Here is a 24,504-nt window from a genome sequence, read left to right as displayed (position 1 = left end):
AGATGAGAATTCTACACTCTTTCTTCCCTTTTCCCCTTCTATGACAATCTACAGAGCTGTGTGTTCCAAATGGTTTAGTGGTAAGTTGATGGACCATTGTAAACATTTTCACAATTGCAGAGATAGTTTCTGCCACACTGCCACAGTCTGCAAGGCTTGTTGAACATGTCCATAATTTGCTGAAATATATTCAGCCCTGGGAAAGTTAAGAATTTTCCCTTGACTCCAAAGGGCCTGCAGTTGCAATCCTGTGGGCTGTCCTCCCTGGGAAGCATGAAGTGCTGGCTCTTCTCTTCCTCTTATCAAAATCTAAGCTTAACTTAGTAAAGCTGTCTGATGACTCACTATACGATAGTAATACTGTGAATACTGAGTTACCTTTTGGGGGGATGCTACCATTTACAGAAGTTCTGACCTTCCAAATTTATAAAATAAGAATGTTGAATTTCCAACACCAATGACAAACTAGAGTAGGAGCAACATTTGTCTGCAAGCTATTTCTAGTCTCCAAAGTAAAGTTGTACAGGAAAACTTGATTCTTGATTCTGTTGAAGAATAACATTATTTCAGAGTATCATCTGGATGTTTCTGCAGAGTAATTGATTCTCTATATAAGACAGTTGGCCTATTGCTTTTAAAACAGAGAGCTAACCCCTTGACTGATATTCAAGGATGTTAGCCTGTTTCAAAGACACAGAGCCCAGTGTTCTTCCTTTTGCATATTTATTCAAGTAAGTGTTTCTTTTTACTGACTGTGTGTAGATATCATAAACCATCTCCACACTAGGGACATCTGTCTGGAACCTTCTACTATCATCAGGAACTTCCTTAGGTTATTTTCCCAGTTATGATAGGCTTATCTTGATTTATCACTATCTTATACCTGTAACAAAATAGGGCTCAGTGAGATAGATGATCAACAATAGGACAGTTCATAAAGCATACAAGCCACAGAGTTGGCATGGTCCTTTCTGCTCTGCGACAATAGTGGCCAAGCTATTATATTATGGTGTATGTGGAATTATAAGACTAGGCTGGCTCTGAGCCCTTTTGCCTCAATATTCCCCTTAATCCCCTTGGCACTTTCATGTAAACTCAAGCTTCCTGGCAAGTACTATTTCAGGCTCCCACTTAGAGTGGATTTCTTGACTAGTCCCTAAATTTGATGAATAAACTTTTTTATGGATAAAGAGCTTCAAGAAAGAAAAGAAAGAAAATATTTTATCCTTAGACCAGGATAACCCCAAAGAAGCCCCAGGACTGGGATTTCCTAACATATCTTTCAGGCCCAAAGATGAAGGCATGTCGTCTGACAAGACTACAGATCCTTGGAAGATGGGTGATGAAAGATGGTATGACCCTCTTCCCCAAGAGAGGTTGGGGCCACATGAGTAAAGCCAGAGCCTCTTAAATTGGAACTAATCCAATAAAGTATGAGTCAACCACTAATCTGGAGTTGCAGTGTTTACAGTTTAAAGTTGGAAGAAAACGAGTTTTTGGCTAATGCTCATACTGAGCTGTCCAGGGTTCTGACTTTGGCACAGGACATTCCAACCCTTGGGCCTGATGCTGGTGATTTTGTTTTAAATTCTGAATACTTTGGATGTAGTTTCTTACCACTAATCTTGACTATCTCTCTAGTTTACCTTGAGCTTTATTCATCTAGGCTATTGTTAATAACTATACTGCATTATTGTTGTTGTTTAGTTGCTAAGTTGTGTCTGATTCTTTTGCAGCCCCATAGAATGCAGCCCACTAGGCTCCTCTGTCCATGGGATTTCCCAGGCAAGAATATGAAGTCGGTTGCCATTTCCTTCTTCAGAGGCTCTTACCAACCCAGGGATGGAACTCACATATTCTGTATTGGCAGTCAAATTCTTTACCAATGAGCCACCAGAGAAGCCCCACAAACTGAAAAATTGACTATACCTTGTCAGGACTTTTAAGTTGGAGAGCATGAGTTATTTCACTTTCACTTTTCACTTTTATGCATTGGAGAAGGAAATGGCAACCACTCCATTGTTGTTGCCTGGAGAATCCCAGGGACGGGGGAGCCTGTTGGGCTGCCATCTGTGGGGTCACACAGAGTCGGACACGACTGAAGCGACTTAGCAGCAGCAGCAGCAGCATGAGTTATAGAATCAAAAGTTGTTATTAGACTTTAATAACAACTGCATTAGCCATGTGATTTTGGAGAAGCCTCTGAAGATTTTTCAGAATTTTGGTTTTCTCATCATCCCTGAACAATAAAGTGTGAAAAATATCTACAACATGAATGACAAAAATATAATACAGAGAGCATTTTAAAATAGCTGGGAAAAAATACCTGATTGGAAAAGAAAACATGGGACACAAAAGGCGATTTACAAAATAAGGAAGTCAAATTATCCATAAGATATGTAAAAATTAACTCAAAGTGGACCAAAGACCAGATTATAAGACCTGGAACCACAAAACACTTAGAAAAAATCATAGCTGTAAAGTTTTTGACCTTGGTTTAGGCAATTGTTTCTTAGATATGACACCAAAATCACAAGTGACAAAAGATAAAATAGATGAATTGAACTTCATAAACAGTTTTGTCCTGCAAAAGACACCATCAAGAAAGTAAAAAAGGCAATCCACAGAATGAAAGAAAAATATTTGCAAATCATATATCTAATAAAGGACTTTTATCCAGATATTTAAATAATGTTTACAACTCAATATTAAAAGAAAAATAACCCAATTTTTAAATGGGCACAGGATCTGAATAGACATTTCTCCAAAGAACATATACAAGTGGCTGATAATCACATCAGAAGATGCTGAATACCATTAGATATCAGGGAAATGCAAACTAAAGCCACAATGTGCTACTACTTCACACCCACTAGGATGGCTGTAATAAAAAAGATAATAACAATTGCTGGCAAGGATATGGAGAAATTGAAGCACTCAAACACTGATGATGAGATTTTTAAATGGGGCAGTTCATTTGGAAAACATTATGACAGTTCCTCAAGTAATTAAACACAGAGTTCCCATAAGTCCCAGCAATTCTAATGCTAGGTATATACCCAAGATAAAAGAAAGCATACCCACAAAAACTTGTACACAAATATTTATAGAAGAATTGTTTATAATAATCAAAAAGTAGAAATAACCTAAATGTCTACCAACTGATGGATGGATGAACAAATTGTGTTATATCCATACAGTGGAGCATTATTCATAAATAAAAAGGAATGGAGTGGGGACTTCCCTGGTGGTGTAGTGGCTGAGACACCATGCTTTCAATGCAGGGGGCCTGGGTTTGATCCCTGGTCAGGGAACTAGATCCCACATCCCACTAAGAGTTCTCACGCAGTAACTAAGACTCGGTGCAGTCAAAATAAATAAATAAATAAAATATTTTTAAAAAAGGAATGGGGTACTGATATATGTTATAACATTGATGGACTTTGAAAATCTTATGCTAAGGGAAAGAAGCCAGTCACAAAAGGGTATTTTTCCATTCATATGAAGTGTCCCGAATGGGCGAAATTATGGAGTCAGAAAATAGATGAGTGATTGCCAAGGACCGAATACGAGGTGATGGGGGTAGAGAGTGACTGCTAATGGGCATGAGGGATTTTTTTTAGAGTGATGAAACTGTTTTAAAATTGATTGTGGTGATGATTGCATAACCATATGAAGATACTTAAAATCACTGAAATATATACTTTAAATTGTACTATATTCAAATTATATCAAAAAAATCTGTTATTTTAAAAAATACAAATTATCAAGAAGCACATGAAAAAACTTTAAATTCACTGGTCATCAAATTAAAAAAAATCAATTAGGAGATATCAAATCTCTTATCAAATTTTGGAAATTAAAAGCGTGTATGTGTGTGTATTAAATGAGATCTGTTCATAAACTTCAAAGAAACTATTCAAACAAAATTTACCTTTATCATGTATATATTTGCTTCTCAAGCTCAGAATGTTTAAAAGATGCTTTGTGAGTCCAAAGTATGGAGATTTCTAGTTACGTATCTCCCAATTCATGTTTTTGCCCAAAGATATTAAAAAGTCTTTGCAGCTTTACTCAGATGTGCAAATTAAATAAGAAAAAGAAAACTGGGTTCAATGAAAAAAGTAATCAACTCTCTTTTTCCCACCCCTACTGGAGAACATTAGAAGCATCTATATTTTATCCCTTTGGATGCAGACTAAGTAACAGCAGCCACTCCCCATGGACAGAAGGAGCCTGGTGTGTTCCCAATGTGCTGTGTGACATTTGTGAATGCTATAGTGGTCTTCTGGCGAAAACACAGCTGTCTCGGGCACCAGCCTGTAGCCTCTATAAATTAGTTTCAGTATAAACATTCTTTCATCGTAGGAGGAATTGGAGAACTCTTCCTTATCAAATTCAAGAGCTTCTAGATATTGTGGAAGAGTGAAAACCATGTTGCAAATGAACAGGATGCTCCACAGACAAATTAAGCCCTGAACCAACCCCACACATCATGATTTCAGAGAAATCTGAGGCTCTAGTGTGAGTCTCATCTTGAGCCAAATACTTATTTTACTAAGTCGATGGGAGTGTTTCCACAGTTGCATTCTTCTCTCCTAAAAAGATTCAAAAGTAGAGCCTTGGCTTGGGTGCTAACAGCTTTTAAATTAATCAGAGAAGGCAAATACTTGGCATATGCTGCCATGCTGCCTTCACTTGCCTGAGTGTAACTATTGCTTACTTTTCTAGACACTCTGTTTTACTGACTGTGAATGTGATCTAAGACTCTTTCTCAACACAGTGCTGCCAGCATTCATTACTAATCTATCAATGAGTTCTATTTACCATTCCTGATGTAGAAAAGGCAAATTGAAATATGTGTACATGCCTACATGTGTGTGTTTTACACAACTACTTAGAAGAATCTTTGAAGTATATTTATCTTCATATTTATCTTACCTTACATGAAGAATATAGAAACTACTAGTAGAAAGAGATCAATAGTCATTCAATATCACTCTTTATCTAATTTACTTTGAATGCCTGAAGTGGTTACTGTTGACTCTCTGGTCTTTACAAATATAAATACTCAGGCAGAGCTCTAACCATTATAAGCCATTTTCTAAAAATAATTTGGCATGTGCAATTATATCTTAATAACATGCATTACCTATGTCTACTCATTTAGTGCTTCCCTAAACCCTTTGCAGAAGGTGCTATTAAAATATCCAGATTATAGTTGAGGAAACTTAGGCACAGAACAATTAAATTTCATTTTGAGGCTGGAAAAGACTTCATTTGGTTAACCTGTTACTTGTGATGCTCTTTCTGCCGTGTCCCCACACTGCCTTCCCCATGATATAAGCTTTGGTCTAAGTTAAGAAGCTAGTGTTAAATGCTCTTCACCAGATTCCTTCTTTTGAAACAGTGAACAAAACTTCTCTTCCAAAAAACAATAGCTTAAGACAAAACCTGACAGTTCTTTTGTCTCAACTCTCCTTGCTATGAATCCTTTAAAAGTGCCAACTCTGTTTTTCTTTGTCTCAAAAGCATTTTGGAAAAACTCGTAACTTAGAGCAACTCTGTAAGCCCTGGAATCCCATTGTTGCCTATGTGTTATGTCCATACATCTTCAAATGAGTCAAGCTTTGTTAGTTCACAGGGGTGCAAATGTAAAATAAATGAAACTGATAGACATTGGTAATTTCAAGTCATAGCATAAACTTGAAAATTTCTTCACCCAAATAGATAATTATTTGTCCACATCCAGAGGTAGAATGTAATGAATAAAGATAGTTGTGAAAATTGCTAAAACTAAACAGTGTGAACACCTCTTTTCAGCAGAGCAAAATAGAATAATTTATCAAAGCAGAATTTCAATTAATGGTAAATGGAAATGAAAATTTTCAATCAAAATGGAAAATTTCAATTTTATCTAACAATTAGAATCTGAATATACTTTAACTGGCTATTTCTTCCACACATTCTCAATTAGAGTATTGATCAGTATCTGATGAAATATGAAAAAGATTTGGAATCATATCCCCAAACTCCTTATGAATTTAGTTATAAGGAAGTTGTGAGGCTTGCATTTCTTCAGATTTTTTAAGTGATGACTTTCATTAATGTTTGTCAGAGAAACGAAATAACATTCTCCATATAACTCTGTATGTAATTCACTTATCATGAAATTCTCAAATATTCAGTACTCATCGATAACCACTTAAAATTAAATCATTAGTTTTCTATATTTTTGGCATGTTGTCATTAATGAAATTGTGAGAAATTTCCATCTGGTATTTCTGATGTTCTAAATAATAGAGTTGAAAAAAAAACTCACAAATGCCTCCTGGTTATGTGAAAGGATTAATCTTCATGGATAGACAGCAGTGTGATAGCTTTTCACCTTAAAGATTTCTTAAAACAGGCTCATTTTTTTCCCACGGAAAGATTTGGAAAACCCTGATGGTTCAGGATAACCAATTTTTGTTTGTTTGTTTGTTATTGTTGAAGGGGGTAACTTTAAAAAATAGCTTTATTGAGGTAAAATTGACAAACACTGAATCACACATATTTATAGTAAGTGAACTTATGAATTTCGACATATGTACACACCTGTGAAGCTATCACCACAATCAAGCCAATGGACTCGTCTATCATAAGTTTTGAAGATACCAATAATGTAAAATATTGGTGATCATCACATCCCCAGGGGTATCTGGCCCTAGAAGGCCATGTATATTCTTTATTGAGTGAACATATTTTCTCTTAATTGTCACTGAATAGAACAAAGGGTTGGGCAGAATTCAGGCTTTTACCTTTCAGTATTTTTGAGGAGTATCTGCGTGGTGCTGAAGTTGGCCTTGAAATACATGAAAATCGACATGTATGAAATCCTCAGCATGTCTGTGGTGGCTTAGCAGTTCCACAAGCCTCATAGAAGCTTGCCCCATGCCCCACCTTTTCTAGAGAAGGAGCTTATTCCTCCACCCTGTGTGTTATTATTTTTTCCAACCACATCATTTCATAGACAATTTAGGAACCAATAAAGCACAAGTCTTGTTTGAAAAGATGTATCTAAATATAGGAATAATACATTATAAGCCAAGTCACTTCCCTTCTCTGAGTTTCTGTTTATCTGTCAGGTATCTTCCGTCTTATCAGAGAGCTGTAAAGGAAAATGGGGGCGAGGGAAGCAGCAGCAAGCTTCCTGGAATGTCCAACTTCTCAAATAAAGCAGACTGCACAGACAGCTTATAATCTGTATGGCTTTGGCTCAGGGTTTCTGAAAGGAAACATTAAGTTGTTTTTGTCCTGCCCATTGCTATCTTATTCGCCCTCAGTGCTGGTAGGAATGAAGTCTGGTAAGCTTTTCTTCGGAGGCTTTCCTGATAGCTCTTTCCTGTACTCCACTAGTCTTGGTTCTGTTTTGGAAATAGTTTAAGGATGCACCATTTAACCCCAGCGTTGCAGATTCCCTCGTCTCCATCTGTCAACCGCACTTCCACCCCTCCCCGCCAAGCCCAGTCCCCTGCACAGATGATACTGGTCACCCTCAGAACTGTGGCCTTGATGGCTCCAGTTTCCTTTCTTTGCCTTGGGTCCCAGGACACCAGTCCGGGTTTAACTTTATGAGTTGGGTGGGCAGCTTGCCTAATTAGTCACGTTTCAGCTAGGGGCTGCTTCTACCTGCTCATCCTCTCTGGTTCCTCCCCACCTGAGAGGAAGATTCAAGTGGATTTGGCACATCTCCTAAATCGAGGCCTGCCATTAGCAGGCCGGGGGCTGACGTGTGCAAAAGAAGACTCAGACCGACAAGGCCTTTTTCACCTGCGTAATAACAGGCTTGGGAGTAGCGAGGCGGCCGCGGCGGCGGCGCCAGGAGGAGGAGGAGGAGGAGCGCGGGCAAAGGCCGCCGCGGGGCCGGGAGGAAGAGGAGGGGGAGGAGGGGGAGGAGCTGAAGCGCCCAGAGCGATAGGCAGCAGCTCGGCCGGAGTTGCAGCAGCGGCGGCGGCGGCGCTCACACCGCAGCCTCCCCAAGCCCCGAGTCCCGGCGGGGGCAGCAGCAGCGAGCGCCCGCCCAGTCACTGCACCTCGGCCCCGCCAAGCCGCTGTCGCCGCGCGCGGGGAACTGCCAGCCATGGCCGCGCCGCCGGATCCCCGAGACGAGCTGCTGCCGGTGGCCGGCCCCGGGTCCCAGTGGTTCGGGGACCGGGGAGAGGGGGAGGACGAAGCGGTGACGCCGAAAGGAGCCAAGCCCGAGACGCTGGCGGGGGAGCCCGGACCGGGGTTGGGCGCCGGGGTCGCCGAAGCTGCGCCGCGGGAACTGGGCTTGGGCCCCGCCCGGCCGCCGCCCGTTGCCATGGAAACTGCATCCACAGGTAAGGCGGGCGGGCGCCGCTGCCTCGCAAATGGCGTCTGGGACTCGGGTCTCCTAGCCGGCCCCCTTCTCTACAACTCACCTCTGCACCTACTTTGCGTTCTCTATCTTCAGTACCAACCTTAATCCGTCCCCGCCCCCCCTCCCTTCGCCACAGGCGCCTGTAAATATTAAAGGACTAGTAGGAACAGCAATTTTATTTTTTTCCAAAGGCTCAGAAGAAAACGAAATACTATTGATCCTTTTATTTCATGGTTATTTTTCTGGCTTTCAAAGTTGTCCTCAGAGGCAAACCGCAGAATCCTGGCTGCTGGCGCGCCTGTGTACAAGTTCCTTCCTTGGGACTGGGGGCTGTAGGGCCCTCTTGGCCAGTTGGGACGATTTGGGGAGGGGGCGTGTTTGCTTGCAGGGCTCGCGCCCGCGACAGGGGAAACTGACGATAAAGCGACCGGCAGGCCCGCTGCCCCTAGACCCGGCTCGATCTAGGGCAGATGTGTGACTTTAACTCTGCCTTTCCTTAACCTCCGAGAGTCGCCACACCCTACTTCCTCCCCATTTCCCTTCCCCTTTTCTAGCTCCCCGGGCACTAAACTGAAACGCCGAGGTGTGTTTAATTCCGGAAGGGCTGCGAAGCCAGAAGGGTGGGAGTTGTGGCGGTCCCCCGCCCAGAACCCTTCTTTTTCGGCTCCCCGATGCTCCCACCTCGAAGGGAGCTTTGGAACTTGGAACCCTAATTTAGAGCGGCCGCTGGCTGCGGTGCTAGAGATTGTTGAGTGGCGGTGGGTGTAGCTAGGAGGCACAGTTTGCCAGCAGTCTGAACCGACGAGGGCGTTGGGAAATTGCCCTGGGTTTGTCCTCCCTCCATCTGACTTCACCTTCTGAACTGGATCCCAGCGGAGACCTGAGATCTTGAAGCATCCTGCCCAAAGGATGCCTGAAACGAGCTTTGGGGTGGGACTGCCGGCTTAGGTAACTCCGTGTTTCCAAGGAGCAGGGGGAGGGTGCTGTGTTGTGTGGTTCTCCGAGAAAGCTTTGCCGGGTGGAATGAGAGTTGTGTAGTTTTGGAAATGTAGCTCTTGAAGGCTGGGTGCTAGGTGATCCTGGGGGAGCGGAATGGGAGCGAGACTGGCATGCTTGTTCATGGCAGCTGATTTAGGGGAACCCTTTTCTTAAGCCACTGCCTCACCTAAGGGTCACATGGAGTGCTTTAGGTAGTCTTGATTATGCTCTAGTACTAAAGATTTGAGCTGAGGAAAGGAGATTTAGGGAATGTTTTGAATTAAACATTCTGAAGGGAAGAGAAAAAGACCATATACAAACAAAAAAGACAAGGAAGACTCAAAAGCAGAAAACCCCATTTGTCCAGTATTAGTTATTATATGGGGGAGGGGAGGATTCATGACTAAGAGCTCAACTTAATCTAAATGAAAACAAAACTTTATAATTGCAAAAGAAGATGGCAGAAGCTTATAGACAAAGGAAGGTACTTTTTTGGTTGGTTTATCATCAGCATTCTTCGTTGAGAGTAGCTCCTAGTACAGAACCTTTATCCACCATCATCAAAATAAATCATTTATAAACATTGCCCACCTCTCATTGGTGTGATCAGGGTCAGGTGAACTAAGGAGAGGAAGCTAGCTTCCTCTCAATAACATACTATCCACTAAAATAGTTGCTATATATAAAATCCTTAGAACAATTGTGACAAAGTAGGCATTTACAATTTTTAACATTATTACTATTATTATAGAAATAGTTTGTTAAATATGTTAGAGATTTCCTACCCTAGGCAACAAATGTATTTGTAAAGTTAAACATAATGCTGAGTTTGGATGGGAAAAGAATGAAGGGAGGGGGACGAAGCATAAGTTTGCGATTTATACAGAAATTTTAAAGTTTATTATTGCTGCTTGAAGGAATTTGTCATATATTTATTGGTTATTTAGTGTTTTCAGTTTGCATTCAGTATTCAGTATGGGCTGTTATAAGAGGCCTAGATGCCAGGAATGATATCTAAATAAATTACTAGATCTTGAAAAGAATCAAATAAAATCTGGGCCAGCTTCCTTATCTGTATTTTAACAGTTCTATTGCAATAAGTAAAGTTAGCAGGTGCATCCTCAACTTAATCAGAGACAAAATCCAGGGGAAGCCTATTAAGCTCATGATTTTACTTTTTTAAAAGAGTGATGCTCTTTGGGACTCATATCAAACTAAGAAGTTGAGTGTGATGCACTGTAAACAAATTTTGTTTCCTTTTCAAATGGAATTCTAAAATGTAAGACAGATATTGTTTTAAAACTCTTTTTTTTTTTCCTGAAAAACACCACTAATCATGCCATCTGGACAGAAATTCTGTGATTCATTTTTATACATTGATGGTAATTAAAGTTTTTAAAGAAACATTTCTAAAAATATTTTTCTATGATGTCCTGGAATGAATATATGTTTAAATATCATTAGCATTGCACGCGGAGAAGGCAATGGCAACCCACTCCAGTACTCTTGCCTGGAAAATCCCATGGACGGAGGAGCCTGGTAGGCTGCAGTCCATGGGGTCGCTAGGAGTCAAACACGACTGAGTGACTTCCCTTTCACTTTTCATTTTCACGCATTGGAGAAGGAAATGGCAACCCGCTCCAGTGTTCCTGCCTGGAGGATCCCAGGGACGGGGGAGCCTGGTGGGCTGCTGTCTATGGGGTCTCACAGAGTCGGCCACGACTGAAGCGACTTAGCGGCAGCAGCAGCATTGCATGATAAAACTCCATCAATACTGTATTTCCAGGTATTCTCATTGCTTCTGTCCCTTTAGTGGGATGAAAATGTTCTCAACAAAAAGTAACACTTTATTCTAAGGCTACAATTTTTCATGTCTAAAATTGATAATGGGCATATAACATGTCTGTTGCCAAGGGAACATTTAATGCACCATGTGTAGGCTACAACATGTTAGGTTGTTAATCATGAATCAGTGCCATCATCTAGTAACATTATACAAAGGGTTTCAAGAACAACTGTTTTGTTTTTTTCATGATCAGTTATTTTATTCTTGAAAACTATTCAAAAGGAGCATACAATAATGCAAGGATAGAAGAATGGCCCTTTGTTTAAAGGAAGAATTTAAAATAGAACATTTGAACAAAATGCAATGGTAAGATGTTAACTCATTGGCCACTTTAGAAATTAACTCATTGACCGATTCATGCATGGAAGGAGAAATGAATAAGAGAATTGAGAATGGCCTGGAGAAATCAGCCCAGTGTGATGATTTGCTTTAGTGATATTGACCTATAGATAATTTACCTTAAATTTCTAGATGATTGCTGAGTTGGGGGTGACAGGGAGAGAGAAAGAGAGAGGGAGGGAGGAAGAGGGACAGAGAGAGAAATTTTCCTAATTTACTTGGACCACAGTACTCATAATTTTCAAATGTTGAATATGATACTCTATTGGAAAAACTATTCTTAATCTATCATGATATAAATACCTTTCAGAAATGTTTATATGTGCTGTGTTTATTCTGTTTAATATCATAAATTGTACCACACATATTACCAATCGTATTTTAAAATCCACACAGAGGCTAGATTGACTCTTTTCTTGTGGATATGTTTGATAGATGTGTAAGTATTTTTTTTTTGGAGTCATTTCCAGCAATCCTCTTCGGAAGGTATAAATTTAAATCTTCTGTTTTCTTTCATCTTTTAAGAAAACTGCAGTTCTGTTGAAATGGGAAGGAACACTGCATTTACTTTTACAGTATTTTACAGAACCTTTAAGAAAATAAGAGTTTCTAATGCAATTTATTTCTCTGGGCATAGACTCTGAATATAATCAATGACATTTCTGGCAGTAACTACGGTGCATATCTTTCATATTGGGAATTCAAATTGGTTAAATTAAAATTTAGAAACACATATGCTAAAAATACATTGATAAATAAACTTTATCAGAGCTTTCTGCATAACTTCCTCTTCATGAACTCACTGTTCCAGAAACCCCATCCTTATCATTGTCCACAAATACAGCATGAACCTTCCTGCTCCCATCTCTTTTTTAGGCTGTTCATCTACTTCTGACTTTGAGGATTTGGAAAAGAGTGGATTATTTTGTTCACTATACTGTCTATCTTGTATAGCCTGGATTATGGAAAGTGTTTATTATCTATAAAATGAGAGACCATTGTGATTCAACTCAATTTAGTAAACATTTCCTGAATGCCTCCTTTGTGTAAGGATCTGTACTGAACACAAATTGTGGTTTCCTAGAACATGTGCATCTTTCTGTTTCACATTAGTATTTAGTTAAATAGATTTTGTTTTGTGTTTGTCATTTTCCTTATTCCCAAGTCACTGCTGGAAGCTTGTTTAGAAGGGTATTATAACAATCTAACTACACTGGCACACAGGCATGAGTTACTTTTCTGAGGTCAACACTGAATAAATAAATATTAGCATAGGTTGCCCAAAGTGCACAACTGGGAGAAAATAAAATCCATTGATCTACCTATCACCAACTCCCAGAGTCTACCCAAACACATGTCCATCGAGTCAGTGATGCCATCCAGCCATCTCATCCTCTGTCATCACCTTCTCCTCCTGCCCCCAATCCTTCCCAGCATTAGGGTCTTTTCCAATGAGTCAACTCTTCGCATGAGGTGGCCAAAGTATTGGAGTTTCAGCTTCAACATCAGTCCTTCCAGTGAACACCCAGGACTGATCTCCTTTAGGATGGACTGGTTGGATCTCCTTGCAGTCCAAGGGACTCTCAAGAGTCTTCTCCAACACCACAGTTCAAAAGTATCAATTCTTCGGCACTCAGCTTTCTTCACCATCCAACTCTCACATCCGTACATGACTACTGGAAAAACCATAGCCTTGACTAGATGGACCTTTGTTGGCAAAGTAATGTGTCTGCTTTTAAATATGCTATCTAGGTTGGTCATAACTTTCCTTCCAAGGAGTAAGCGTCTTTTAATTTCATGGCTGCAATCACCATCTGCAGTGATTTTGGAGCCCCAAAATTAAAGTCTGACACTGTTTCCCCATCTATTTGCCATGAAGTGATGGGACCAGATGCCATGATCTTAGTTTTCTTAATGTTGAGCTTTAAGCCAACTTTTTTACTCTCCTCTTTCACTTTCATCAAGAGGCTCTTTAGTTCTTCTTCGCTTTCTGCCATAAGAGTGGCGTCGTCTGCATATCTGAGGTTATTGATATTTCTCCCAGCAATCTTGATTCCAGCTTGTGTTTCTTCCAGCCCAGCGTTTCTCATGATGTACTCTGCATATAAGTTAAATAAGCAGGGCGACAATATACAGCCTTGACGTACTCCTTTTCCTATTTGGAACCAGTCTGTTGTTCCATGTCCAGTTCGAACTGTTGCTTCCTGACCTGCATACAGGTTTCTCAAGTACTTGCAGGCTAATCTTACAGCTCTATAGGTTTAAAAGTCTTCCATAAATAGATTAACACTTCTGGAAAGATGGAGTAGACAGTTTTCCCTTATCCCTCTTGCTAAGTACAGCCAAAAACTCTGGACATTATATATGTAGGATAAATATAAAAAGACTATGTAGTAAAAGTAGCATTCTTGTAAGACATTAACCTAGATGAAAACCTATCTGTACTAGAGCAAGAGAGAGAAGCTGGGTAAGGGGGATGGTAGCTAAAACTTGGAATGACAGAACTTGAGAATGCAGAGGACCCTCAGCTAAAATAAACACTTAAAAAGTGGAAATTTGACAGGGATAATTATAAAATCTTGTGGTAGGAATCTCTAACTATATAAATAGAATAGGAGGGTCATGGTGAAATTGCAACACATATAAATAAAAAATAGAGGTGCTTTATTTAACCATAAGTTAACTCTCAGTTAGTGAGGCAAGCCAGCTTCCCCCCTAGGTGAAGAACTGTTAGTCTTGTTAACTCAAGGTTAATCCAGAACCAGGAGCTGAGAGCTGACCACACCTGGGGCTGGGCAGAGTCCTGAAGGCACTGAGAACTCCAGAGCAGAGATGGTGGCAGAAACCTGGACTCTGGTTGAAAGAACTGAGGATTTGCGGTCTGCACAAGAGAAGATAGGGTGGGTTATGATAACTGTCTAAAAATACATAAAGAGCTGTCAAGTGGCATAGGGAATGGGTGTGTTCTATATGACTCTGGAGGATGGAGCTGTGGTCAACCAGAAGTTAAGCGTGATAAATGAAAATAGCCTGGATTTCCTCATATGGTGGTGAGTTTCTTGTCACTGGAGGTGTGTAAGCAAAGTTGGGCTGGTCATTTATATAACAGAGGAGGTATAATAGACAGTATACATTAGATTATTAATTTTGTATCTTTTCAGAATCACAGATCCCCGTTGGAGAATCTGATAAAAACTTTGGAATCTGTGCTCAGGAAAGTGCACTTACAAATACCATTTGGGGCACAAATTCTGGGATTTTCCTGAGACCTTTTATGGATGGAGGAATTAAATAACTTCCTACTCTTAAAAAATCAGTAATTCCAGATACTCTCATGTAGATCACTGTTTATACAGCAGCAACAGTTTCATGGTTTAATAAAATCTCATTGAATCATCCATTTATTTATTCAACAAATATTTATTAAGCATTTACTATGTGTGTGTGTGTTTGGATACACATACACACAGAAATACACACACAAAGTATGTAGTTGAATGAAAGTGAAAGTGAAAGTATTAGTCGCTCAATTGTGTCCCAGTGTTTGAGACCTCATGGACCAGAGCCCGCCAGGCTCCTCTATCCATGGAATACTCCAGGCAAGAATACTGGAGTGGGTAGCCATTTCCTTCTCCAGGAGATCTTCTCGACCCAGGGATCAAACCTGGGTCTCCTGCTTTGCGGGCAGATTCTTTACCATCTGAGCCACCAGGAAAGCCCATGTAGTTGAATAGTGATACCTATGTATGTAACCAGAATATAAAAATTAGTGGAATAATTACAGCATAGTCTATTATGAAGAGTCTAAGTTAAGAAGTCTGCATTCCATAAATTCTGTTTTGTTAGTTTCAGAAATGTGCTGTAACTGAATCTGTGACTCTCAAAGGGTTACTGAGCCATGCTCTTTCCAAACTGGCCCTGGTGAAGTTGGAGAGAGTGTGGACCTGGAGACACCAAGCTGGATACCCATCTCAGCTCTTCCGATAGCCTATGATAGCTAGTCTCAACCTCTATGGGAAGGGCTAAACGGTGGGTCTATATGATTCTACAGCATCCAGATAGTGATGTATCATTTGTCGATTCACTGTTTCTATGTACATTGTACACATCTGTGTATACTTTAGTCATTACTAAAGTTTTTAGAACCAGCTGTTACTTTAGATAACATTCCTTTACTGATTATAGGAGATCCTTGGGGATGGGGTAGAGAAAGGTGTTAATTCTCTCTCTGATAATCTCCATCAGCCATCTAAACAATATTTTCTTAATTTGATATTAATGTACATATGTATTTTAAAAAATCTACTACTTTTGTTATTTACAAATGAACACATCATCAAAGTAAAAACAAGGTGTTCCCTGTACAAATGGAGCTTCAAAATACTGTCAACTGACTTCTACTCCAGCCAGACTGTAGCCCCTAAGCATCATCATATATAGAAATTTTGGAGATACTACTATGGATCACACTATTAATTTGTTTAGCAAACCTTTTATTGTAGACAATACAAGGTAAATTGCAACCCAGCAGGTTTACATTATCAGCATTGAATTTGTGTGTTTATTTTTTTAAAAATTGAATCCATGGCCTCAAGAGATGTGTTCCTGTTTTCTTTTTTACCATAAATATGAGAAAGGATAAACACCTAGTAATGTTTCCTGGAAGTTGTATAACATTTTAAAGGTCAAGCAGTTCCTGTTTATAATTTGTATGTTTGCATATCAGAAGTCTCAGAAGTAAGAATTGGTTTCATTTCTATGAATAGTGTAGAGCAATTTAAAAATATTTTCTTTAAAGAGAGAGAATGTACCTGTGTTGAAGGTAAACATGTATTGAGTAGGGACGATTACCAGTGGCCTGTCAAGGCCATCTGTGTTACTTTTACTTTTTTTTTTTTAAGTGTAGTAATCTTCTCTGTGCTCAGCAGTTATCTAACCATTGTAATAACTCTCAAGAACATTGGTTCCTGAAAGGAATCTTTGACAATCTGTTAAAAAGAAAAAAGCTCTGCCATCCAGCCAGATGGAGGGCATCAAGGTCAACCTTTAACTGTATCACTTAACACATAATTAACTTAATTAACTATGGTTGCACTGTGATGGTTCATGTGAAGATGTCTTTTGGATATTGGATTTAAGTTGACATGCTGGATTGTATAATCACATTATTATGAATCTTTAAAACATAAGTTTTAGTTCATAAAAGGGAGGGTTGGTATATCAGTTGATTATAAGAGCCTAGAACTTCTTTTTCTATGAAGGTCTCTGTCTTTCAAGGAAAAAATATAAGTAAAATGGGACCTAATTTGATTTTCTTAGTTAAATGGGAATGGTCAACTCTATAGCCTTGTTTTAAAATTTAAAAACAATAATAAAACAATGTTTGCAAGAGAAAACATTTATTCATGATCTCACTTTCTCTCTCTTTTTAAAAAATCTCACCCTCTTTGTATAACTCTTAGTGCCAATTTCATATGGTGGTTTGAGGATTCAATAAGCTAATGCTTGTAGTTCTTGACATACAGTAGTGACTGTATAAATGTAGTGACTATATAAATGTTTGTGGTTCTTATTATTGGTATCAATTCCCTATCAATTTTATTTATTTGCATAATAATCAGCAACCTCCCTTAAGTACTTTAGAATGGATGAAACACTGATGTTCTTTATGGAGTGAACCTCATTTTATGAATTGGATTCTGAGCAAGGCCAAAGCTGCATCTCTAGCTCCCAAGTCTTGTGCTCTCTCTACTGTCTACTGTACCAAATTTCCTTTCTGCCTTTGAAATAGAGCATAAGGAAAACAACACTGTTTTACAAGACAGCAAAGCCAGGACATGGAATTCAGCTCTATCTGCAGGGAGAGAAGAAAATAATAGGAGTCTCAGCTGGATAAACGGAAGAGACAGGAGGAGAGATAGAGGTGGAGAAGAAAGGGGGCATTGGGGTCTGAGGAGGGATGGTGATGGAGGGAGGAAGCTTGATCCCTGGAAAGGACACAAATAGACAAAGGGGAGAGGTGTTGAGAAGACATGGAACGGGAGAGAGGTAAGGAACAGAGAAATACACAGAGGGAGGAAGTCCCTTTGAGGAAGCAAAAAATACATCTATGTTTCTATTTCTACCTCTATCTCTATATAAAGGAATGATTTGTAAAAAAAAGGAAAAGAGAAATGGGTAAGAAAAGCTTTCCTAAAATCTGGAGTCTGGAGTGAGACCAGGTTTTTGGCTTTACTTCCATTTGAAATTGTAATTTGCATTTGTAAGATTACTTAGTTTCTTAAACCTCCAGTGAGTTTTCTAACTGGGGTGACCCTGGCAGGCCTCTGTGGCTCAGGGGTGGGAGTTATTCTCAAGGTGTTCTGTATGGGGCTGCCCAGAGCTTTCTCACTCCAGGCTGGACGAAATCAGGCAGTGGCCTGAGTCAGGCCTGTGGGCCAAATGTTCTTTTCTCTGGGAGTTTTCCAAAGGATTCACATTAACTTTATCTAAATGGAGAAGAATTTAGCTCAGGGGTTTCCCTTAGATGAAAGAGATTATTTATAAACTTTTCCACCATCCCCCCATGCTATCATCTCTAGCAAAGGGTCAAGTACATCAGTGTCAAAATTTCATTGTTTGATGGTTTATTTTATTTTTTGATTACATAAAATGATCTTGAGAACATAGTACTGTATTGGGATCATAGCACGTTTTCTATAAGCTGTCAGAGTTCACAGAATCAATGCCTATTCTTAGACATTAGAAGTAGGATTTGAATCTTTTGGGTATAAAAAGATTCATGTGAGTAATATTAAATCAATTACAGTGTAAATTCATGCTCCTATCTCTATGAGTTATAAGAATAATCGGCAAAAAAATTGTCATATGTCATACCATTTTTAATTTCTCTTAAAAATTCTAGGGTGCTAACTTAAAAAATAAAAACAATTCTTGACAGTTATGATTAAAACTATCCGATGATAAATGAATTCTGTTGACATTAAAAAATTAATTGGATGGATGTCCTTGATAAGGTGTCCAATTATCCTGAGAATTTACATAATAAAATGCAGCAGTTTGCCCTGAGATTTGTTTGACACAATTGCCATTAACAGCTCCTCCTTCTTAGCACCTGGCGACTCACCGGGCACCTCTGCCCCCAAGAAGGGGATGTTACACTGAGGTGCAGACCATTACAAGCTGGGTCTTCATTTTCTATTAGTAATAAGAATAATAGTGGTGGGTTAATTTTTTATTAGTTTGTGGAGAGCAAGACATTGCAGTCTTTCCAATTCAATTCTAGTCTCTTAAAGTCTGAGCAGTTACTGGAGATGAAAGAGACTCCAGTGAAATGGAACTTAAAAGCAGGTTTGGGCCTGGTGAAAAATTTATTTCAGGAGCTCCCAGCGAAGATGGCCTGGCTAAAAGTCTTCATATGGGATTTGTAAATGAGTTCAGGCAGTGAGCCCACTTCCTGACTGCTGGGCTGGATAATCTGTGCCAGCTTCCTCCATCTCTCCTTGACTCTGCATGTGTGTGTTGCTGTCTATATGGCAGGAGAAGTCTGGGGTTCAGGAGTTAGAACTCAAAGGGAGTGTAGCATGAAGTAGGGTTTTTTCCATCCCTGGGGGGTTCAAGAAGAGACTGCATAATCACTTATCAGAGATGTTTAAAAATAGGCTTGTTTTTAATAAGTGAAAAGTTGAACTATGCTACTTCCAATCATCTTTGTATTCCTTTTGTCTCAGGATTCCATGATTTTACGATAAAGTCAGGTAAGTGTTTTGTACTAAGTCCTAAGAAAGACTTTTTAAGGACCCCTATATTTTGAATATTGGGGATCTAGCCCTTTAGCTAAAATTTGTATGAGCCCCTATAAGCAAACCAAAACCCTGACAGTCTAAATTAGCAAGTAATTTTAACACAAAAATACTTTTGGCTTATTATTTTTATGGCATGCTCAGGTAAAATATCATTAGTTAATAAAATAGAAACACTGATTAATCATTATGTTCTGTAAAATACTATTGGCTGGCAAAAATATTTTATAATGTAGTGCTCATGAGGGACAACAGCAAAGAGATGGGAGCTAATTATTCATTATTCTACACTTACATGCCAGGTATTATGCAAAATGCTGTGGGTAGAGCATTAAAAAAATCTCTTTCCTCAAGAAACTTGTAGTCTAATGAAAGAGCTAAATAAAGCATCAATTATATTTTATTGTGAAATATGGTAGAAGGACATACATGTTGCTATGCCAAGCATCTTAACAGAGGGAAGGTTAAAAGAAGATTTTTAGTGGAAGTGGTTCTGGAACTGAGATTTAAAAGAAAAGAAATTAGCAAGGTGAGGCATGGGGAAGACTGTTCAGAGAGAACAACTCTGCTTAAAACTATGTTTCTCCCTTCTTGCTTTATCAAAGAGGAATCTTTTGTGTGTGGGTTTTTTTTTTTTTGTGCCTCTCAGATTCTAGATTTATAGAACAATGAAGAAGGTGTACAGAGCTGTTTGTTTTATTAGCATTTGTCTTTAAACCTCTAGATGATTCCTGATTCATAAGCAAAATCAGTCTGTGCAAAGTGGCTGCTTCTCTGAGAGTACATGTGGCTCTCAGAATTGGACAGACTATGCATCTCAAGCAGGTATGCAGACACTTGGCTAAGGGTCAAGGGCACTTAGAGCCAGACTAGACAAAATCAATTTTCTTCAGTAGTAAGCCTTTTAAAACACTGTTTTTTATTGAAAAATAAATGATGCATTGAGGAGTAAATTCACATGCTGTTTTCAAAATTGAGACTTTAAATAAACTTCCTGCATCGTATACCTAGGCTTTATTGGCAGGCCCTTGGCATACACACTTGCTCTTTGTCTGTTGTGCTGACTTAGTTGGAAATATTTGAGAACTAGTAGGTAGAAAGGTATCTGGGTAGGTGCTCTGGGATGAGTACTGAGAACCTCAGGAGCAAGGTAGCAGATGAGCGTTATACATCTGGGTGTGCGTGTCTTTGTGTTGACGTGTGTGTGTGCATGCAATGACTCATCCATATGGGTGCTGAGATGAGAGGAATGCTGCGATAAAGACTGCTGGGACTGGTAAATGATGTCTGCTGTAGTTGAAAAGTGGGAAGGAAGAGAAGCAAATTTGGGCCAGAATTTATGCTTTAGATCATTTCATTTCTCCTTCCTCACAAAAGCTCCAGTGAACCTGCAAGGTTAGGGGAGATGTCGCAGTCCTGGTCCTGGTTCTTTCTTTCCATCATCCTTATTATGCAGTATCACTGAGCTTCTGTTATGTCCCAGTCTGGCCCATTGTCACCCACCCCTGGTTGGTTATTTACTGAAATCAGGGCTGTTACTACAGAGTTTTGGGGATTTTTTCTTTTTTTTGCAGTTGTTCCAAGATCAGATTTTTAAATGTATAGCTTTTGTAAATGGTATGTTTATAGTTCCAACTGCTGTTCCTAATCTACTATAGTGGAGGTATGTATGATGCTGGAATTTAAAAGATGTTTTTTTTCTCCTCCCTTATGTCCTCTTTAGAATTGTCCACAGCAGCTGCCTGAACTAGCTTCTTTTTTCTGGATCTTGAAGGATGTCATGTGCTGGAAAATTGTGCGGGGTGGGGTGGGGTGGAGGAGAAGATCCCCCAGGGAGGAGGTCCAAGGAGTACAAAAGAATAGAGTTGTAAAGCTGTCATGATGGGATAATGACAACAGTGGTTCCAGGTGTGCCTAGACCCTCCTCGGGAAGGAAAGGGAGAGTAGAATGGAGGATAGGACTGGACTCTGAGAAACTTGAAGCTATTGGATGGCATACTAAGAACTGTAGACTTTTTTCTCTTGACAGCAGAGAGTCATTTGAGGTTTTTTCAGGGAGGTAGGAGCTCTCTTAGATTGGTGTTGCGAAAGCACTCTGGCAATGTGGAAGGTTGGGACGGGAGCAGGTGAGGGGTGGGAGGTGAACTGAGAGGCTTCCACAGCAGTCCCATGAGACATGGTGAGGCAGAAACTGGCGGTGGAGAGCAAGAGGGGTTGGGATGGAGAGACTTTATTTGATAGGACTTAGAGAATTATTTCTGTTTCTGGCTTGGACATGTGGGTGTATGGTGATACTGTTAAGTGAAATGTGGATACAGGAAGAGAAAATCAATGTAAAACCCTTTCAAAGATAATAGCACTCCATTGTAAATGTAATATATTAATATTAAAATCATATCACTTAAGGTATCGCATTAAGAATCACAAAGCAAGTGGTTTTATAAACACTATAAAACTGCAAAGTATGAACACTTAGAATTTTTGATTTCTAATTGATGCAGGGAATCTACAATGTCAAGTTCATGTTTAAGGTGATTACATTTCACTTTGGTTATAGATTTTACTTTGTTAGAGCTTTAAGATGTGGAGAAACATTGACTAGTTTTACTGATTGAATGTAACTGTATTCATAGTTTTTTCTTATAATCTCATTATCTAGCATCCATAAAAAGTAACTGAAACTGCTAAGTCTTAATTAGAGAACAAATTAAAGTTTGACAAGCTCTAATAAGATGCAAAAAGAAAGAGCCTTGATTATATCTTAACCCATTTGATAATTTATTAAAACGTCAGAAAAGGATTCATTATTTAATTTCCCCCTGTTATTATCTTTTAAAAAATATTATTTCCCATTGTGATAAAATGCACATATTATTTACCATCTTAGCCATTTTTAAGTGTACAGTTCAGTGGTGGTAAGCACACTCACATTGCTGTGCAGCCATCACTACCATCTCTCCCCAGAGCTCACTGTATGCATTAAACACTAACTCCCTATTCCTTCCTACCCCAGTCCCTGGCAACCACAATTTTACTTTCTGTCTCTATAAATTTGACAATTCTAGGAGGACTGATTACTTTTTGAGCAAGAGAAAATAGTTTTTCTATAACCTGTCATTGGTTGCCCAGGTTGGCTCACGTGTTACTGATTCATGATCAGAATAAACTTTGAGAGGTTTTACAGCATCACAGTGCATTGGGCTTGGTAAGAAAGTAGCACATTGGTGATCTTTGGGCAAGTCCTTCAGATGCTTCCCAGTCTCTATCAAAATCAGCAGTACCCTGCCAGGTAGGGAGCATATGCCAGACGTTATAACAGTCTGAGAGCACAGTGTCTGGAGTAGCTTTGCCCAAGTTTGAATCCTGGTCTGCCATTTCTTATTGTTGGACAAGTTGATTGAACTCTGGGAGTCTCAGTTTCCTCATTTATAAATCAGTAAAACATGCCTTATAGTGTTGTTGTGAGGTTTCAGTGAGTTGTTACATATAAAAGCATTTAGAACAGAGCCTGGCACACTGTAAGCATTTAATCAATGTCAACTACTATCGTTTCCTAGGTGAGCTTTTACTCCAAGTACCTTGTATTGTCCATCTGAGCTGACCAAGGACATGATTGAACCACGATCATGGAATATTTCAAAACCTGCAGGATTTCCCTGGTGGTCTAGTAGTTAAGACTCTGTGGTTCTAATGCAGGGGTCATGGGTTTGATCCCTGGTTGGGGAACTAAGATCTCAGGTGCCTATGGCCAAAAAGAAAAAAAGACCTACCATGGTGTTTTTAAAATCAGCTACAACTGGGATGTGAAATAAAGTCATGGTTGGTAAAATTTCTGGGGTTCGACTTTGAGCCCAATATATGTCTCCAGTTTTGATAATAGAAATATGAAGTGTGAACATAGTGACTCACAACACTGAATATGCTGTGTATTATTAAAAAAGATTGTGAATCAAAGCATTGCATACTAGAAGGATTGCTCAGGCTCCTCCACGTCACAACAGAAACTGAGCAGAAGATAGATTATGGCCCTGTGTAAGGATTTTCTCCTTTACATTAGCTGGAATTGACTGGTCTAGTTGAAAAATCAAGAGTTCCCCATCCCCCCCTCCCACTGCACCTTGACAACTTCTTTCTCATTCCACATTCTCAAATGAAAACAGGGTTATTCTTTCCTCAAGAACAGAGGTTTTGACATTTACTTACTCCCAATGTTTTCTGACAGACTTGGTGAGGTAAGTGAGGATTGTATCAGCAACTCTCTGTTAGGAAACCTGGGGATAACAACTCACTTATGAATATCTGGTTTATTTTTCATGTTTGGAAACTTTATGTTTCCTGAAATCTCACTGTTATATCTCCATGGACTAGAACAATACTTGGCATATAAGAGTTTTCAAAACATGTATATTGAATGAAAGATTGAATAAATGAATGAATGGTTAGATTTCTTTGGTGAGGTCCTGGGGAGATGACTGGGAGACATCTAGAAGCAAAAAATAAAAAATCTAAGCCCTAAAACTTCCAGGTACTCCATTTAGTTCTTCCCTGTTAAGAAAGTGTCGTGTGCTTCTTTAGTGCACCTTGCTTATTTTACTTTTGTATTTTTCTGTTTTAAAGCATATTTTTCTACATAATAATCACAAACTCTTCTGTGGCTCAGACAGTAAAGAATCTGCCTGCAGTACAGGAGACCCAGGTTCAGTCCTTGGGCCAGGAAGATCCCCTGGAGAAGGGAATGGCAACCCACTCCCGTATTCTTGCCTGGAGAATTCATGGATAGAGGAACCTGGTGGTCTATAGCCCATGGAGTCGCAGAGTCAGACACGACTGAATGACTAACACTTTCACTTTTTTTTCAGTAAGAGCACTATTACAATCTCGTTTTTATTCCCTTTCCATCCTGAAAACTGTTTTTATGAGACCTGTGTAATCGTGCCTGTGAGAACACCCACAAGCTTTCCTTGTTCTTTTGCCCAGACAGGACTCTCTCCTCCATTGCTGAACCAGTCTATGTTCTTGCTGAGGCAGGGAGCAAGGGTGTCCCAAGAGGATGCTGGGATTCTCAGAGCAGCTTTTTTCATGGAGCAAATTAAGGACAAACACAAATCATTTTGGGATTTCGACCTAAATCTTAACCCATTTATTGTCTTAAAATA

The 24,504-nt window shown here is 39.4% G+C and overlaps 1 protein-coding gene across 2 annotated transcripts in view; it reads left to right on the top strand.

The window, feature by feature from the left end:
* The first annotated feature begins 7,941 nt into the window (after positions 1 to 7,941).
* Positions 7,942 to 24,504, top strand: part of RTN1 (reticulon 1) — a 236,708-nt gene continuing 220,145 nt past the window's right edge. For both annotated transcript variants that reach the window (XM_081509748.1, XM_081509749.1), the window contains exon 1: positions 7,942 to 8,363. In XM_081509748.1, coding sequence (XP_081365874.1) covers positions 8,123 to 8,363 — 241 coding nt within the window. In that variant the 5' untranslated portion in view covers positions 7,942 to 8,122. The remainder of the gene's footprint in view (positions 8,364 to 24,504) is intronic.

The sequence above is a fragment of the Giraffa tippelskirchi genome, chromosome 7 (genome assembly GCF_054371585.1).
Source record: "Giraffa tippelskirchi isolate mGirTip1 chromosome 7, T2T-mGirTip1v1.2.pri, whole genome shotgun sequence".
Lineage (NCBI taxonomy): Eukaryota > Metazoa > Chordata > Mammalia > Artiodactyla > Giraffidae > Giraffa > Giraffa tippelskirchi.
The sequence above is the reverse complement of the archived record's forward strand: the minus strand, read 5'-3'. Positions and strand labels throughout refer to the sequence as shown.